The sequence below is a fragment of the Labrus bergylta genome, chromosome 17 (assembly GCF_963930695.1).
Source record: "Labrus bergylta chromosome 17, fLabBer1.1, whole genome shotgun sequence".
NCBI lineage: Eukaryota > Metazoa > Chordata > Actinopteri > Labriformes > Labridae > Labrus > Labrus bergylta.
In genome coordinates, this window is record NC_089211.1 from 6,817,568 (window position 1) to 6,836,036 (window position 18,469).

General features: G+C 44.1%; 1 protein-coding gene across 2 annotated transcripts in view; it reads right to left on the bottom strand.

Moving 5' to 3' along the window:
* The window catches only part of mbd2 (methyl-CpG binding domain protein 2), a 19,832-nt gene extending 1,510 nt beyond the window's left edge, over positions 1-18,322 (bottom strand). Inside the window, exons 1-6 of one of the 2 annotated variants that reach the window (XM_065965672.1) lie at positions 17,841-18,322; positions 13,693-13,852; positions 10,939-11,079; positions 9,444-9,534; positions 9,186-9,363; positions 6,534-6,678 (exon numbers count right to left, since the gene is read on the bottom strand). In XM_065965672.1, coding sequence (XP_065821744.1) covers positions 6,561-6,678; positions 9,186-9,363; positions 9,444-9,534; positions 10,939-11,079; positions 13,693-13,852; positions 17,841-17,950 — 798 coding nt within the window. In that variant the 5' untranslated portion in view covers positions 17,951-18,322 and the 3' untranslated portion in view covers positions 6,534-6,560. The remainder of the gene's footprint in view (positions 1-6,533; positions 6,679-9,185; positions 9,364-9,443; positions 9,535-10,938; positions 11,080-13,692; positions 13,853-17,840) is intronic. The other variant, XM_065965673.1, reaches the window with a different exon arrangement.
* Positions 18,323-18,469: the final 147 nt, after the last annotated feature.

An 18,469-nucleotide genomic window follows, 5' to 3' on the forward strand; every position in this document is an offset into this window, starting at 1 on the left:
AGTGAATATTTCATGAGTTAACGACTTGTTGTTGAGGTCGGGGAGCGGCTGGTCAAAAGCAGCGTTCACATGTAATTAAGGGCCGACATGTGTTTGTGTTAATGAGCACTCAGCTCCACACTGACGTCTCTTAATAACCCATAAAGTGGGAATATAATCATGAGGCTCCCTGCAGAGACCTCTGAGCTAAACTCCGCCCCCTTCCTGCTTCCACCATTAGACCCAAATTGATTCGTTAAGCCTGTCTTAATAAATTCCACTTAATAAAAAACACTCTGCCGAGCAAACGGCCTTCCACCACCTCTGGAATATTAAACACGCAGCTCGTGGATGAAAAAAAAAAAGAAATCTCTAATTAATGCAGAGAGCGTCCGTGCTAATCATGAGCTTCTCCATTAACCCCTCGACACCTCCCCCACCCTGCTGCATTAACAAGGGGGGCGGTGCTACAATTAGGGCGCCTGTCTGCAGAGGCCTTTTGCCTGCATTGAAAACATTTTAATTATACATAAAACAGCAGAATGAATCTTAGAGCGGGAGAGCAGAAGTGATGAATACCACCATGTTCTCCTCCTCTGACTGTACCCCCCTCCTCGTCTCAGAGCGCTCAGAGTCCGCTCTTTCTCCTGTTGGAGTATTTTAATGTGCCACTTAACATCCTTACATCCATTACCAACACCATCTATCAGCTATATTGCTTTACACGGGGGGCTTTAGTCGGGGCCGAGAGGCGGGGTTACACCCTGGACTGGTCACCGGTCGATCACAGGGTCTGTCTCAACATAGAGACAGACAACCAGCCACACTCACATTCAAAACCTTCAGACAATTTTATAGTCACCAATTAACCTAACGAGCATGTCTCTGGACTGTGGGAGGAAGGGAGAGAATGCACACATACTCCACACAGATTGGCTCCTGCCCGACAGGGATTTGAACCAGGAACCTCCTAGCTATGACGCCACAGCGCTAACCATGGCAGCACCTACAGCACCATTTCCAATACCTAATACGGGGAATTTGAACAAATATGCCCTCTGAGTCGTCCCCCCTCACTTCTATCTCTCAACAAACATTTCACTCCTCTCCCTTTTTTTGAGTCATTCAGTATTTTCAGCCAGTTTTGAATCCTTCTATTTTTTAACATTTTTAAACCGATTTTGCCATTTCAATAATGAGGGTTGTTTCTATTTTGAATCCCTCGTTGTGGCGTTTAGGATCCCTCTCTCCCCCGTTTGAGTTCTGAAGGTACCAGGGTACCCGAGTTCTCTATTTTCCATCCATCGTTGTGAATCCCTCGGTCTAACACAAGGAGAACGTAGGCTTTTTGTTCTTTAGGATCAACTCTTTGTTTCACTGTTTCTCTGTTTCATTGTGTTGCAGTTTCAGCGTATTAACACAGTTCTGTGTCTGAATGTTTTCTTCTCCAGTGTTTCAGTATTTTCATGTTTCACTCTGATAATCCTCGGCTCAGTCTTAATTACTCCCTAATAATTAGAAAATCCTGATAATCTGCGGCTTAATCGAGGCAATTCAGCTGAGTGACAGCGCGCACGCTCACACTCAGCAGTTATCAGCCTGCTGTATGACTTTGAAGCAGATAATTCTCTGTGTCTCAACAACCACTAATTACCAGCAGCTGAAAAAATGCTGCAGGAGTCTGAATCAGCGCCTCTGGAAATTACAAGATACACAGCTAATAATCACACACACACACGCACACACACACACACACACACACACACACACACACACACACACACACACACACAGAGGCTGGCCTGTTCGTGTGCTGGTATCAAACGGTCACAGTCTTTTCTCAGTCAGCAGTGTGGATCTTTAGTCTCGATCAGATAAGAAGAGCAGTCTGCACATTTAAAGGAACAGTCCCACATTAAGTGAACTCCTCTTCAGCCCCGTCTTTCTCAGAGTAAGATAAAAAGATGGAGATCTGTTTCATTTCCAAAATGTAACCCCTAACAGTGAGGGGAACCCCATGAAAAATTACAGTGTTAGATTGTTGTTAGGGCTAGTTGTTTAATGATGTAAAGATGCAGGAATATTTGTATGTGTGTGTATCTGTAAGAATTCTGGAAAAGTGTGTTTGGAGGGGAAATATTTGTTAAGGCAGCCTGCTAAGTTTTAGTGATTACGATCTTCAGACTCATCTTTGCATTTGGATGGTCTGATCAGAACTTTATTTGTCCAAAATGTGGAAATTTTTCTTTGGCTTCACGAGAGCAAAAAACAAAAACATGATGACAAACAAGACAACATCCAAGCACAGCAAGAAACCAGAAGCGCACCTGGAGTCCTTGACAACTGACAACACTTCGGTACTAGAGTTATTTTCAAAAAAGTGAAATATATAGTCTGCACATGCCCGCTACGCTCTCCGTGCTCTAATTAGCCTGCTGCTTTATGTTTCCTGTTCTCCAGTATGTTCTTCACTCTTTAGTTCATGTTGTGATTCTACACGTAGCATTGATATAAAGACAAATATTCTAATTTTAGCATCGAATAGAGGACTCTGGTGCTCTTTAAGATAATATTTTTCTCCGATGCTTACGTTGATCAATTCCTTCTTTTCTGCAGGAGAACTTGTCAAACTTTGTTCTGTGAGTTCATGTTTATTAAATTCCAGGTATTTATTTAAATGCACCCTGAGTAATGGAACATTTCAGCCATTAAAAAAACAGCTTTTTTATTACCACTTCTTCTGATTTTAACAAAATAAGGGCATTAGGCCACTTTAGATATTATAGGAAGAGAAGCAGCATTAGTGTGTTCCTGCCATCCACTGCACAGAGAGAGAGAGAGAGAGAGAAAGAGAGAGAGAGAGAGAGAATAGAAGGAAAGAAAAACAGCTCAGCAATAAAACAAACATAAATAAATTAGAGCAGAAGCAGCAACAAGAGTCCCAGCAGCAGGACACCAACCGGACAGCTCACAGAGAATTCAGTGAAGATTTAAAATGGTTGTTTCTACAGCCAAGGAGACACACACACACACACACACACACACACACACACACACACACACACACACACACACACACACACACACACACACACACACACACACACACACACACACACACACACACACACACACACACACACACACACACACACACACACACACACAGGCTGGCCGCTGCCCTCTCTCTCTGGTCCAGCTATAAAAACCCATTAGTAATCACTCCTCGACTCTCAGCGGCTCTTTTTCGCCCAAACGACTTCCATCCAGCCAATCTGCATAAATCTGCATTAATGGACGATTCTCGCGCCGCAGAAAACAAATGTGCTTTAAAAAATGTCTCCTTATCTGTCGGCTTTTAGAGGGAAAAACATCAGAGACACACACACACACGCCATCCATCTGACAACGCACACACACACACACGACTGCTGCTCCGATGAATCATGGATTTATCATGACAGATACATCAGTGCTGCAGCGCTCACACAGGAAGTATGAGTGTTGGAGCGGACTAACGGTCCAGCTGATGCTGAGGATTTAGATTTTTAAGAGCTTCAGCCGTGATGAAAATGATTCAAACATGAAGTGTGTCCTGAGGATGGCACTAGAGGAAAGATGTCCTCTGACCCCGTGTGCTCATACGGGGACATTACATAGAGGTTGTTTGACGACTCATTGTTTATTCTGCTTCACTTAGAATTAGTGTAAAAAATGTGGGTTTTTTTATAGTGAATGCAAAGTGTAAAAGTAAGGAAACAAGGTTTGAGAAAAAGTTCTTGCAGATAAGGCACTGACATTTCTGGATGTAATAGTTAAACAAACTGTGATGTGGGGGGAAAAAAAACTGAGGTTTAAAAAATTGAGAAAACATCATGATGAGGAGCTGTGATGAGAAGACGACGACGACACCCTAAACCAACACGACTGCCGTCAGGTTCAGTCAGAGTTTAGCGAGGAGGAAGCGGTGCAGAGAGGCGAGGACGGCGAGACCGGAGAAGACATTTTGGAGCAGCGGTATCAGTGGAGGAAAACTTCCTCTTTGATCCTGATTTTACAGCAAAGTCAGGTTGATAAACTTTGCCGTCCCTCCGAGCTATAATCTCGGTCAGAAACATGATGTGCTTCACGAGGCAGAGTGTGTCCAATCAGAGCTTCCTGTATGTGCTCCTGCCGACTGAAACTACTCAGAGGGGATTTGAAATATTGATCCATTTACAGAAAGTTGACTGAAAACAATCAGAATGAGCATCATGTTTGAACACGTGTGTGAGATTTGTGCATGTATGAAAGCACTACATCTAACACAGGATGAAAGTGTCACAACTATATGGCCTGATGACCTCGCCTTTACGGCCCACTCGGGACAAATTGTCTCTGAGTCATCCGACAGCTGCATCCGGACTAAATATGAGCTGGAGTCCCGATCCAGGCTGCAGATATTTGATTTCTCTTTGAGTCCTTTTACTGTAAAAACTTTACGATTTCTAACTCTGCAGCAAAACTTGTTCACTACACTGAAAGCAGTCTCCACTCTGTGAGCGGCGGAGACCCTGACCTGGCAGAGCAGCGAGGAAACCGAGGGAATGATGGATGGATGTGTGAACTTGTGAAAGTTAATGTTTTTTAATTTGGTTTTGTTTACCGGCTCTGCGGAGTGAAATATAACCGATAACCAAACAAACTGTAATACAACACACACACACACACACACACACACACACACACACATATATCGTCTTCACTATTAACACACACTCTAACAACAAGCTCAGAGCCCATCAATCACACACACACACGCAAACATACACACCTATACACACACACAGTCTGCTGCATGGCTGAGTTTCAATCAGACGCCAAGAATCACATCAGCATTCACAACAAACCTCAACCCAAACACACACACAACCACACACACAACCACACACACACACACACACACACACACACACACACACACACACACACACACACACACACACACACACACACACACACACACTGCAGATTGGCTCTACTTATGTGTCGTTCGGGACATTTAAAGCTGTGATCTGTAACTTTCCTCACATTCAAACTGCACCAAAAAAAAAAACAAGCCACACAAACCATGTCCTCCTTCCTTTAGGAGCTCAGCGGTTTACAGGTTCAGTCGTTCTTCACTTCAGTAGTTTTGTCGTTTGATATTTGTTGGTCATAAAAAAGAAGAGGCTCCTAACATGAAAATAGCAGTGAGTGCGTTCCTGTCCCCGTAAAGCTCTCTGAGAAGTGAACTGCAGAGGTTATTCAGGGTGAAGATTTCATCCTGCAAGGTGCAAAAACTGCTCTAAACCGTAGAGAACAAAAAACTTGATTTACTTTGTCGGACGTTGACGACTAAGATCAGCAGTCATTGCGGCTGACCTGCCGTCTGCAGGGACACGATTGGCCCAGAAAGAAGGATATTAAAAGTCAGTCAGAAGGATTTGTAATCGTATCAGTTTTTCTCTTTTATATTTTCATACTAATCTTCATACGACAAAGTGCTGCTGGAGCGTTTTGACCTCTACACGCCCTCCGCTCTGCTTAGTTGGTGAAGTTGTGCCAGAAATCCCGACTCTGCTTCTTCAGATGTGTAAAGTTTCCACAATTGCAGCAACAGGTCTCGAGTCAAACAAATAAAGGAAGTTATATCTGTGTTGGAGGGTGTTGTGTATGCTGGAGTTTTTTTGAGGGAAGTAAACCTTAACCAACTTTTACTTAAGAGGGAACTGTGAGTTCTGTTTAATACTGAGGAACCAAACAACAGCTCCTGAAGAGACCTTCTGTTTGAGGTCATGAACTGTGAAGTCATATACATAGATATAATAACAAACGATTGCCCTTTGAGCCTCGTCTCTGGATAACATGAAGTCAATCTTCTTTTAAGTTACTGTGATGATGCTGTTAACAAGACTACATGTGTAACATTTGTTTCACTATCTGATGTCGTGCTTAAACCATTTTCTCTCTGCACAATGGCTTCTCTTTTTAGCTCTGACAGATTCTGTTTCAGACCGACGCTCACCTCGACACACCAGCCCGGAGCGCATTGTGTAACCATGACACCTGTGGAGTTTTCACTGATCACCTCTGAGAACCTGTCTGCAGCTCATCTGCTCATTTGAAAAGAGGTCTTTTTCATTCAGTAACTCTTTCTTACAGAACACCGTTTAACTTAAAACACTAAGGATGTCTATTTCTGTTGACATGTGATCACATATTATTAGCTAAGATAGCTTGTTGAGTACTATGTGTTTGGTGTTTTCAGCAGCCAGATTAAGAAGAGTCATCTGCAGCTCTCGGTTGTAATGTTTTCTTCCTGCAGCCAATTATCAAAAACACACTTAACAGGGTCAGCAGGGTAGCCTAGCGGTTATATCGCATGCACCATGTACGGAGGCTAAAGTCCTCTTTGCAGCGGCAGTGAATTTAAATCATGAACTCAGCCCTCTCTCTCTTCCCTACATGTCCTGTCTCTCTTCATCTGTCCTGTCTGATAAAGGCAGGAGGCTTAAAAAAAAAACACAATTTACCTGTCTCTCTCTCTTCCACGTCCGTCTTCAGGCCCTCTTCCCCTCCAGCAGCTCCCGGGTGTTTTCGGCGGCCCGCGCCAAACTGTCAGCCATGAGCGCCTCCTCCAGACTCCTCCTGGCCTGGTACACCTTCAGCTCCTGCTCCCTGCACACACACACACACACACACACACACACACACACACACACACAAAGGTGGGGGAGGTTGTCGTATTATTGTCAAGTTTCACAGTCTGCATATTCAGTATGTCAAATCCTAATTAAAACGAATCATAAAAACATGAGCTTTTTCAAAGAAGACGTCCGTGTTTATCTCTGCTGTCAGAGACTCAGAGGAGAGAGAGACACCACCTTTTGTTCAAACCAACAAAGAGGCAGAATGTGTTCCATCATGTGAGACCACATCTGGATTAACAGTCAGAAGGAGAGGAAACAGAAGAGGACACCGTCATGCTACATGACTTTATGTATTTGCTTCTGTTCAAAAATAAAACATTAAATCAAGGGAATCATTAAAAGCAGAAGTCGAGAAGTAAATGAACAATAAAGTGTCATTTAATACAATTAGGGTAAATATCCCAAAGCAAAGAGAGAAAAATATATGAACAGGTAAAGTGGGGGTTTGGATGTTTAAACGAGGGAGACGTTTTAGGGTAGTAAAGGAGGAATTCAAGGGAACGAAGGCGAGGAGGAGGAGGAGAGGAATGAGAGCGATTTAGGATGACAAGCACATTCAACTGGAGAGAGAGGAGGGAAGAGGAAGAGAATTGGAAATTAATGGAGGAGAGAGATAAGAAAGGGAGGAGGAGGAGGGAGAAAGGCTGGAGGGAGGGAGAGAAGGAGGAGATATGAGAAGAGAGAAGACAGGAAAAAGAGGAAAAAGAGAGGAGGAGGGGGGAAACAAAAATGAAAGATGGAGATAGAAAAACAAAGGAAGGAGGCAAAACAGGAAGATGCAGTATATGAAGGATGGTGCATCAAGGGAGGAATGGGAAACATAAGGATGAGGGGAAGGAAATATCTGAAGAAGGAGGGAGAGAGAGGAGTGGATGGTAGAAGGGTAAAAGGAGGCAAGAAAGAATAAATGACTGAAGGGAAGAAGGAAAGAGTAAATGAGGAAATTACGGAAGGAAAAAGGCAATGAGATAAGGAAGGAGCGAAGGAATTAAAAACAAAAAAGAGAAAGAGAAAAAAGGAGATGAGAGGAGAGGAGAGGAGAGGAGGGGAGGGGAGGGGAGGGGGGAGAGGAGAGGAGAGGAGAGGAGAGGAGAGGAGAGGATAAGGTGATGGATTTCAGTGATTCTGCTGTAATGGCTCCAGCCAGCTGTTCTCTGCTACTGGACACACACACAGTGTGTGTGTGTGTGTGTGTGTGTGTGTGTGTGTGTGTGTGTGTGTGTGTGTGTGTGTGTGTGTGTGTGTAAGTGTGTGTCCACAGTGCCCCCTACTGACACGTTTCAGTAATCACCTTTGTGAAGGGATGTGAATAATGAATCTTTTTCTTTTATGTCTAAGATCATTAAACTTCACTTTCCCTCCATCGATCATTGATCAGATTTGAACACCAAGCTCCACCCAGGAACCCTCCTTCACTTCATTCATAAGACAATGAAAACTAAAAATAGTGAGATATAATTCATCAAAGTCATAATTAGGCAAAGCTCACTGTCCATCATCATGAGGCTTTGAGAGGAGAGAAAACTGTTTACTCACAAGGGTGCATTTAGGGATCCTGGGGCATCTGACAACTGAGACACTAATTGATAATTGATACTAATTGATACACTACAACACAAAGCGATATGATACGACACAGTAAGAAACAAAATGGTACAGGATAAGATGTGATGCCGAATGATAGGATGAGGCTCACTTTGCTAAATCTGCTGTCTGGTTCTGGAAAGGTGGTGTACAGTTGTTGTAAAACAAATTTGTTAAAGCATTAAGAGTGAACCAAAGTACTAAAACACAATGAGGTTAAGAAATTAGCTAAAATGCTCTACAGAGGTGAGAGAACTGGTGCAGACTTTGGAATAACTAGATTGAAATGAAGCTTAAATGATTGAAAATAAATCTCAGAGCTCGTTCAATAATGGAGGAATGTGCGATGTAGCTTGCATGCTAATGTGCCTTGTCCTCTACCAGCAGATGTCACATAAGTCTGCAGATGAAGATCTGAGCTGATGACTGATGCTGCAGCTGTTTCCTCTCCGATGGCAGATACCTGGATGTTATTTTCAATCATGTCGGCGGTGAATTTCCCAGCCTGACTGTGGCGGTGGCGGCGGCTGCTTTTTCTTCATCCTCCTCCTTCATGCTTCATTAGTACTCATCTCTGATCATCTGTCTCCTCTCTCCACAGCCTCTCATCCTCCTCTATCACTACAAGTTATTATTCAAACTGCGGCATGCGTCAGCTACCTGCACTCGTCTGATCTGTCTCAGGTTAGAGAGACGCCGGGAGGGTTTATCAGAGGACGGAATAGTCAGTTATGTAAAGTATGTTTAAGCTACAGACAAAATAATAGATCAACTTCAGACTGGTCGACTTAGTCTGAATCTAAATGTGTGTTTAAATCGTCATGGAGATGTACATCCCTCGTACATAAGGGATTTTGAAAAAGTGACCCCTGTCCTTAAAGACTGTAATACCTGATGTGTTCGTCTGTGACGGTGAAGGCCTTGCAGAGCGGCTGGGACACGTTGAGCCAGATGGCCGGGTTCTTCTCAGCGGCCACAGACGTCTGTCCCGTGATCGGGGCAGAGCTCATGTGCAGAGCGCTGGCGATGGCTGAAAGCAGAGTGTCATCGCTGGTGTCTGGTCCAACACCTGCAGGAGAGAGGGGGCCAGAGGTCAGGACAGGAGCATCTGGAGTGGTGGTGTGTGCTAGCATCAGGATGGAGACTTACTCTGCAGGCCTTTGGGGAGGTCCATTGACCGCAGGACTTCCTCTGTGACGTCTGATGAACGGAGACCTTTCAACCTCCTCTCCCAGAACAGCTGCACACACACACACACACACACACACACACACAGTTGAATAGCCGTTCCTTCATTTCAGCCTCATTTTGTTATGACCTTCTTGAACTGCTGGAGTCTGATGCTGTGAATTCCAATTGAACACTTCTCGCTGCTGCTTCACATTAAGAGCGTTCCAACGGTGACCACTTACAGGCTTTTATTGTGAAGTAGCTTCAAAAAGAGCAGCTTCACTCGCCAAGGTCGGCAGTAAGGGCGTAAGAGAAAAAGAAAGTACTCCACATCCACATCACAGTAAAGTAATTGTTGCTGACAGACAGTGTAATAAAATGTGACCATGATGGCTCTTTACGCCTTCAAGTGGCTGATAGAAAATGAGGCACAAAAAATAAAAGTATGCTCAGGAATCCAAATATAAAATGTGACGTGCGATTATGTAGATTAGGCTAAATTGATACGAAACGGACTGAATCAAAAGTTCAACTATTTGACCCGTGTCAGCTGGATGAGCTGGTGACGACATTTGCAGCAAAAGTCTGTGAAGTAAAGATAGGCTATAGGCCTGTTTTCTTTATGTCCCGCCCCTTCCTCTCACCAAAACACACTTCCTGATAAAATGACAAAGACTTACAGTGAGTGTGAAGCAGACACTCACAGGTATGGAGAGACTCTTCTCTTCTTCTCACTTTTCCTCTACTCTACTAATCAGCTACACAAAGCACCGCTGGAGCCTCATTTGTCAACAGAGCTGTCAATCAATGGTGATATGCCACATTATTAAAACTAAACTCCTCAGAGAGAGGAACCCTCGGACATTAATCAGCATGATAAGAGCGAACTATAACGACAGGAACCATGTGTGAGAAAAATGTGTTTGACAAATATTTTAATATTCTAGTTTGACTCATGTCACGTCTGTTAACATGGAGGAGGCGGAGCTTATGACCTATACTGCAGCCAGTCTGTAAGGGAAGCGCTAAATGTTTTGGCTTCTCTTTTGGGTGGCTGTCATGTCGTCCATTTGTTTTTACATTCTGTGAAGCAGACTGATAGAAAAGCAGATTTACAATGAGATATGTGCGGGTCATGTAACTCAGGTTTTGTTCACTATTAATAACAGTCTATTTTGTAAATCTGTAATGAACCATGATTTGTAAAAATGATATGTTCAAATCCCTTAATTTAGTTTCTTTCTCCTCCTTCAATGACATCCTCTCCTCTGTCACTTTTCTTACTTTGTATTCTTCCTCACCCTGTATATGAATCACATTCCTCTTCCTACGAGGCCACAGCGCCCTCTTGTGGCTGCAGTCTGACAGCCTGCTCTCCTCTTGAGTAACAGCCTGACCTCGGCCTCAGGCATCGCCATGGTGACACCAGATTGTGTGTGTCTCTGTGTGTGTTTGAGTGATAACAGCTTCTCACCTGTCTGGGCTGATCGGCCCCTCTCTGCAGGTCTGGCTTCACCTTGTTGCCTGGATGACTAGTAACCTTGGTAACAGGCTGTTTAAAGATGGAGGCCGTCTGTCTGATGGGCAGAGCGGTGTTCAGGTCCAGTTTACCTCCCTGCAGGGCACAGATACGAGTCAGTGTTTTTTTGTGACATGTCGTCTTTCCTCTCTCCTTCCTTTCTTCCTCTCTATCCCTTCCTTGGTTCTTTCTTTCCTTCCCTCCTTCTCCTTCCTTACTACCTTCTTTCCTTCCCTTCCTTGCTCTATCCAAGCTTGTTTCTCTTTTTCCCTTCCACCTTCCTTCCTTGCTTCCTGATCTGGTTCACCTTCCTAAACAAGAGACGAGAGCAATAATAAACGTGCGTGTGTGTGTGTTTGTGTGTGTGTGTGTGTGTGTGTGTGTGTGTGTGTGTGTGTGTGTGTGTGTGTGTGTGTGTGTGTGTGTGTGTGTGTGTGTGTGTGTGTGTGTGGGCGGTTAATCTTAAAGGGTTAATTTCCAGCTGAGGTCCAACAGATAACAACAGGAAGTGTGGTCGTGTATGTGTGGGGGTTTGCATGCGTGTTTGTGAGTGAACTCCCAAGTAACGATGTGTGAAGAGCAGCAGCCGAGAGTTACAAACCGTGTCAATACACCACACACACACACACACACACACACACACACACACACACACACACACACACACACACACACACACACACACACACACACACACACACACACACACACACACACACATTATTTCTGCATTGCTGAAGGATGTTCTTGTTGGTTGGTTTAATTAAAAAAAACATACCTCAGCACCTGCTGCCGTGAAAGAGCTAATGTAGGGAGATTTCTAGTTTAGCATGGCTTAGCTTAGCTTAGCTTAGCTGGCCTGAAACCTGTATCTTCACACATCTGAAGATCTGAAGATTGACGTTGTGGGAGTTTCTCAAAAAAACTTAAACAATGAATAAAGGCAAGGAAATGTGAGGTGTCTTTATAACAAGCTCCAATGTTCATGATATTTTTAATGCAAAACATTTCATACTTTTATACATTATAACATGTTTCCTGCTTTTCTCAAGTGCATGCTGGGGTTTTTCACATCTCCAGTTTAACAGCAGAGCAGAGTGGATAACACCTCAGCTGGCACATGCTGAAACCACTTAGGTTGATTCCTCTCTGAGATTTTAAACCAGTTCGTGAAAGCTGGAGGGAGAATCTGTGTTTTTTTCCTTGTCACTTTTGCACTTTTGTTTTTCTGATTTATGTTCTACGTTCTCGTGTATTTAATGTCCTATTGTTGTGTTCTTTTGCTGAAGATTCTTATCATTCAAGATACCAGCACATCCACAGAGGCTGTTCTTAAAGATCTGTTCATAATAAAAACTGGACTATTGGCCTTGTCAGAGGTCAGAGTGTCCTTTAAGTTTACTTTCTGTTTGTTCTATTGAAAAGGACAATTTGTTCGTTTTTACTGATGGTTCTGTTATGAAACATTGTGTCTTGTACGGCTTCGTGGCGCATTTGTTTGCTGAAAGTTTGCGTGTTCGATCTCAACTGTTTATTACACAGTTTATTATGAGGTGATTACATTTCACACACTGAGGACTTTCTTCTTCCTTCACGCTGCTGTTAGGGAGGAGACAGAGCTGCTCTTATCTCTGGTTCAAAGACTGCAGCAAAAACACACAACAACACACATGCACAGACACATGCACATTATGCACACAGGCGCTCTCTCTCTCCTCTCTCTCTCCTCTCTCTCTCACACACACGCACGCACGCACACACACACACACACACACACACACACACACACACACACACACACACACACACACACACACACACACACACACACACACACACACACACACACACACACACACAACGCCCACACATGCACAGTTATTTTATGACAAATATCTTCCGTTTGTTATCAAAGCTTGAAAAATGAGGCTGTTTCCAAAACTTAAAGTTGGACTATTGTAGAAGCTGAAGGTCATATATTATCTTCAAAGCTTGTGTAGTCACAGTGTCATGATGACCTCCTGTTCATGAACTTTATCCGAGTGTTTCTGGGGTCAGACCTCACTGGTATAAAGGTATAAACACTTTTACATCTTATTCTGTCACATTTCTTTTTTTTTTTTCTGTTTTTTTTCTTGTGTCCTCTAGGCTCTGTCTGAACTCTGAAAGCTTGCTGAAAAACAAATAGCTCATTTGTTGCTTAAGTTACTCAGAGCACAAGGCGAGTTTTGGTGTTCAGACTGCTGGCATGGGAGGTTTGGTCCACTGGAGAGAAGAGGTTTAGGACTGAGTCATGGAGAGCCAGCAGAGCCCAACACTGATAAAATATAGATCCAGCACAAGGACAAACTCTAACACCAACAAGACTCATACTGTACAAGACACTAATGAGATAAAAGTACAAGATATTAAAAACAAACGTTTAAAACGTGAACTGGAGTATGACAGCCCTGCGATGTAAATACATTGACGTGAATTAAGAGAGTAGAAGAAGAAATACAGGAAGCTCAGCAGTCAGTGGGCGGGGTTTCACCCTTACACTCTTCTTCTTCTTCTTCAGTGAATGAGCGTTTGTCCAATGACCCGCAGAGCTTTGAACACTTCACAGGAAGAGCTGTGTTAATCCTGTAATCTTATAACACACAATACAGACAGCCCCAGCGCAGCCTAAGCCCCGCCCCCACCGCTGTGACATCCATCAGTTGTTACCTTGGCCAAGATGAGCTGGTCATGTCGGAGTCTCTGTTTGTTCTTCTGCATTTTCCCTGGCATCATCTTCCCTGTCCGGAAGTCGAAACATCCCAGATCCACTGTGTTGCCAAGGTAACGGGACAGCTGAGGTTTACTCCTGAACTTCTTTCCTGAAGGACTGAAGAAAGGAGAGAGTGAGACGAATAAACACCTACAGACATATGTAGAGTCTGGAGGTGGGGTCTGGATGTTAGGTGTTTCATGGATAAAATCATGAGTCTTGTGCAAAATTCTGGATGACATAATGTTACCTAGACTGCTGCATGTTGGAATTAGAGTGAGGAGCAAGTGTCGATTTCAGCCTTATTTAGACCCAATCTGTTAGTCATACAACTCAAGGTTAAGTCAGGCCGCATTTCAACCCGATGGCTCGTGTCAGTCATGCAGAGTACGCTGAGGCACAACGACCAATCACAGCCCGATCAGCTGCTCCCGACCGGTCACCCGATTTTCTGACATATTTGATAGTTAGGTTGTACGACTGCACACACTCACACAGTGAGAGCAGAGCCGCAAGCCGATTCCCTGACTCGGGGACTTTTTGTCCCGATTGTGACACTGTCCGAAATCACTATGGCAACAGCAGGCATGCCCGTTTAATCTGTTTTCCCCCTGCGATCATGAAAGAAACGTTAGAAGGAAATCTCTGCAGACATCCAGCTGACAGGAAATACTTGTTATGATTTAGCTGCTAGTAGACTTGTGTTTATTTGTGATGTGTGTGTGTGTGTGTGTGAGAGAGAGAGAGAGAAAGAGAGAGAGAGAGCGTTCATTTCTGCTGTGTATTTGAGCCACACATAAGAGACAACTGAGATACACATAAATCTGACTCCAACCTCCGTCGAGTGGAGTTTTCTATTGACTCTTGGGAATGCTACGTCCTGATTTGACCCGTGCAAGACAATCGGGTCGTTCACTGTGAGAACATAAACCGTGAGCTTTGGTCGTGAGTTGTAAACGATTCAGTCGTGCAGTGTGAGCTGGGCTTTAAACGTCCTCTAAGATCTAGAAGTGCAACCCAGTCCTCACAAAGATGGAAGAAAAGAGAGCGGACACACAGTCGTCAGCTGCGTCTGACATGTAGGTCAGCAGCATAGATCAGACGCTGTATGTGTGTGTGTGTGTGTGTGTGTGTGTGTGTGTGTGTGTGTGTGTGTGTGGGGGTGTGTGTGTGTGTGTATATTGTGTGTATATTGTGTGTATATTGTGTGTCATCTTTCTTCTCAACTCTTCATTGAAGCCAAATAAACTCTTTTCATTCCTGTATTTTTTAATGAGAAAATTCTCGAAGTCATGTGAACCAGAAGTGAAAATAAATTGTGGGTAAAGAACAGAATAAACAACATGACTGTGCAGAGATGGAGGCCGCAGCGCAGGCCCGGCCGAGGAGGTGTTGCAGGGTGTTGCAGGGTGTTGCTGCTCTTCCAGTAAGTCGACCTGCTGACTGGTCTCCTTACTGGAACTGATGAGTCACACTTCAGAGTGAACTGAAAGTAAAGACGAGGCTCTGCTCTCTGAACGCCTCGCTCTCTTTCATGTTCCAGCTTCAGGAAGTGACGGGGGTCACGTATTTCTGACTCTGATCTCTGCCGCCGATCAACGGGAAGTGAACGCAGCTGGCAGCTCTGCGGCATCACAGCTAACCACAAGACCTGAGCAGCAAGCTACATCATTTCCTCCGCTGTCTACAGAGAAGTAGTTATAGGAAGGTAGAGAAGAGGGATAGATGTGAACGCTCAAACTCTAGATCACACTTTGATCTGCTTGAGACAATGGCTGAGAAGACAAAAGATTGTTATCAAGGCTACATGGGAGGCTGTTTAAAGCTGAAATGTTGCTTTCTTGTCCTTGATCCTTCATATGGAATTCAATACTTATGTAATGTAATGTGCAGGAAACGTGCAGAAAGTCAAAAGCCGTTAGTAATTCAGTCATAACTGATTCTTTTCAGGGAAAATTGGCACCAAATTTGTGTGAAAGAAATGTACTTTGATGGTAAATGTAGTCAACTGAAGCAATATATTAACTCCCATACTGGAAGAGTGTGTGTGCAGTGCCATGCAAGCACTTCATATGTACCAGGATGCATTGCATGCAAGAATCTGCAGCCTCGGCCTTGCTCCGCTTCATTTCTTCTCCCGTAAAGTCGAGCTGGAACGAATTATAGATATAACTTCTTCGTCACTCATATTCAGGGAAACGGCTTACGAGCAAAGGCTGGAACTAAAAGTCAAGTTGAAATAGTTTGTGATCATTTCATAAATTCAACTGGACCATCAGTAACAGCAGGGGTGTGTTTCTCCTTCTAGATCTCAAAGATAGAGATTAAGTCAAAAATAGCCCAAAGTTTCTCTGTGAGGTTACAGAAAAAGGAAGAATGAAATAGCAAAGTTAATACATCCTGACTTTAAGATGTTGTTTGGGGAACTTAAAAACAGCACTGGATACCCTGACAGACGTGAATTATGTTTTGACTTTTACCAAAACAAAAGATTCTTGGTGCTGCTGTTTCCTTTCAGCCAGATGTGCTGCAGTGTGTGTGAGGCGTTAGTACATTTAGTTTGGAGAAGCCGACAGCAGGTCTAAGAAGGAGAGAAGAGGACACATTCCAACCCGGTGCAGGAGCAATGCTGACTGGTAGTTTGGTCATCCTCTGTCTATTCACAAGGAATGTGGGGGGGGGGTCCCCCCCGTCTTCTCCTCTCCAGGGAGCACTCTCTGATCGGGGAAGACGTCTCGATACGACCCGAGGAGCATCAGCATCAGTTTGTGTCTTTTTAATTCTCTGTGTGTATGTAACACACTTTCAAAACAAGTTTAGAGGTCTAAAATGTGTTTCAGTGCAAAATCTTAATAATCCTCTTTGAAACGAGAAGATGTGTTGCAGACAGTATGGCAGGAGGATCGGCAGAGAAGGAACAGAGTGAAGAAAAGGACACAGAAAGGAAAGGAAGGAGGAGTACGATGCAAGAGGTGGAGAAAGGACAGAAAGGATCATTGAGAACCATGAAATAAAAAACACTCAATGTTGGCTTTTTAGCTATGACTTCTCAAAGGTGCATGAGCAGCAAAGGCTGGCTCTGTTTTGATATTTTTGGAGATTGGATTTAATTGGCAGAGCTAGTGGGGGAGAAAATAGCTGTGTGTGTTTGTGTGTGTTGAGCTCCCACTATGCCGTGCTCTTTTGCACTTCCGCAATGCCGAAACGCAGTGTGACTTCCCAGACTGGGACACCAATATATCGTGACTGTGGAATCAATATGAACGTCTTGGCCTAATGACAGCAGAGCCTCGTTACAGCGCTGTTGGAGAATTGCACTTTGAAAAGGGCTGAAGACACCAACACATAGAAACATGTACGACATGATCAGTTCATTTTGAAATCTATTTCTATTTTCTGTTAACATTAGAAAGATATAGAATCACTCTTGGCCCATTTAACCTGAACATTGTGGCAAAGCTCAAAAGTAGACATGCCGATATGTAGATCTCACAATTCCAATGTGAATTTACTTTCCTCATTTTTTTTAACGTAAATATTCAAGAAGCTTGTGACCACTTATAGAAATACCCTTAGATCTTATGTGATGGTCAATTAGACGGTTTACCAAAAAGTGGCACCTTTTAGCCGACTTCCCCGTCACGACTGATGAGTTATAAAATCAAAGATCAGCCCCCACACAGAGCGTGACTGTGGACCAGAGAAGAAACGAGCTGCAGAGACCAGAACTGTTTTCTGCAGGACGCTTACGTTGCAGCTGAAGTGAACCCTGGAATATAAAACATGACATCTCTTATTCTTTTTGAGGGTGGGTGGAAGTGTGGGGGGCCCATGACGTCAGCGGTTAAAAATTCTGGTTGAGGCCCTGTAATAAACCTCAGGTTCAGTAAACAGTGGGAGAGCCACAGAGAGACACTTTGTCAGAATCAGGAAGATGATGTAGGACTACAAACATCTTAGTGAGGGGTTGTTTATGAAAGTAACAGGAACTGAACACTCATCTTTCATTAACAGAGGTGTTATAACAACAGCCTGACTTTAACATCTTTATAGGCCCAGGTTGACTAATCGATCACTGGCAGACTGATCACTGATCGATAAGTACCTGTAATAGTAGACGTCGCTCTTCCCGGCGCTCAGCCCGGACTTCCTGATCACTTCTTCCTTCTTCCAGCCGGTCGGAAGAGCGGGACAGTCCGTCCTCTTCCTCTCCATCCTCACACACCGATCGATCAGACGGTCACTTCTCCGATAAGGTGGATCGATAACTCCGTGAACACACCGGGAGGACGAGCAGCGCGTCGGCGGACCACGTCACGAAACGTTACGTTAAGGGCGGCTCGGACTCCCTGCCTCCGCCCCGGCTCTCTCACGGTGCTTATTCCGGGTATATAAGAAATGAAAAGTGTCCCGAGTTGGACCCAGAGCTGGACTAACCCGGGTTAAACAGGCTCCAGGTCCGGGTGTAGTTCCGTTTGAACGTCCAATTAGAACCAACGGCTCATCGGATCCGAGCTGAGCTGAGCTGAACCGGGCCAACGGCAGGCTGTGACGTCTCTCTCTCCCTCTCTCTCTCTCTCTGTCTCTCTCTCTCTCTCGCTCTCTCTCTCCCTCTCCCTCTCTCTCTCTCTCCCCCTCTCTCTCTCGTAGATCGTCTATTGACAAGAAGTTTCTCTCTGCGGTGCTCCAAGAAAAACGGAACCATTCAGTTTCTATTTCAGGGAAACGGTTAAG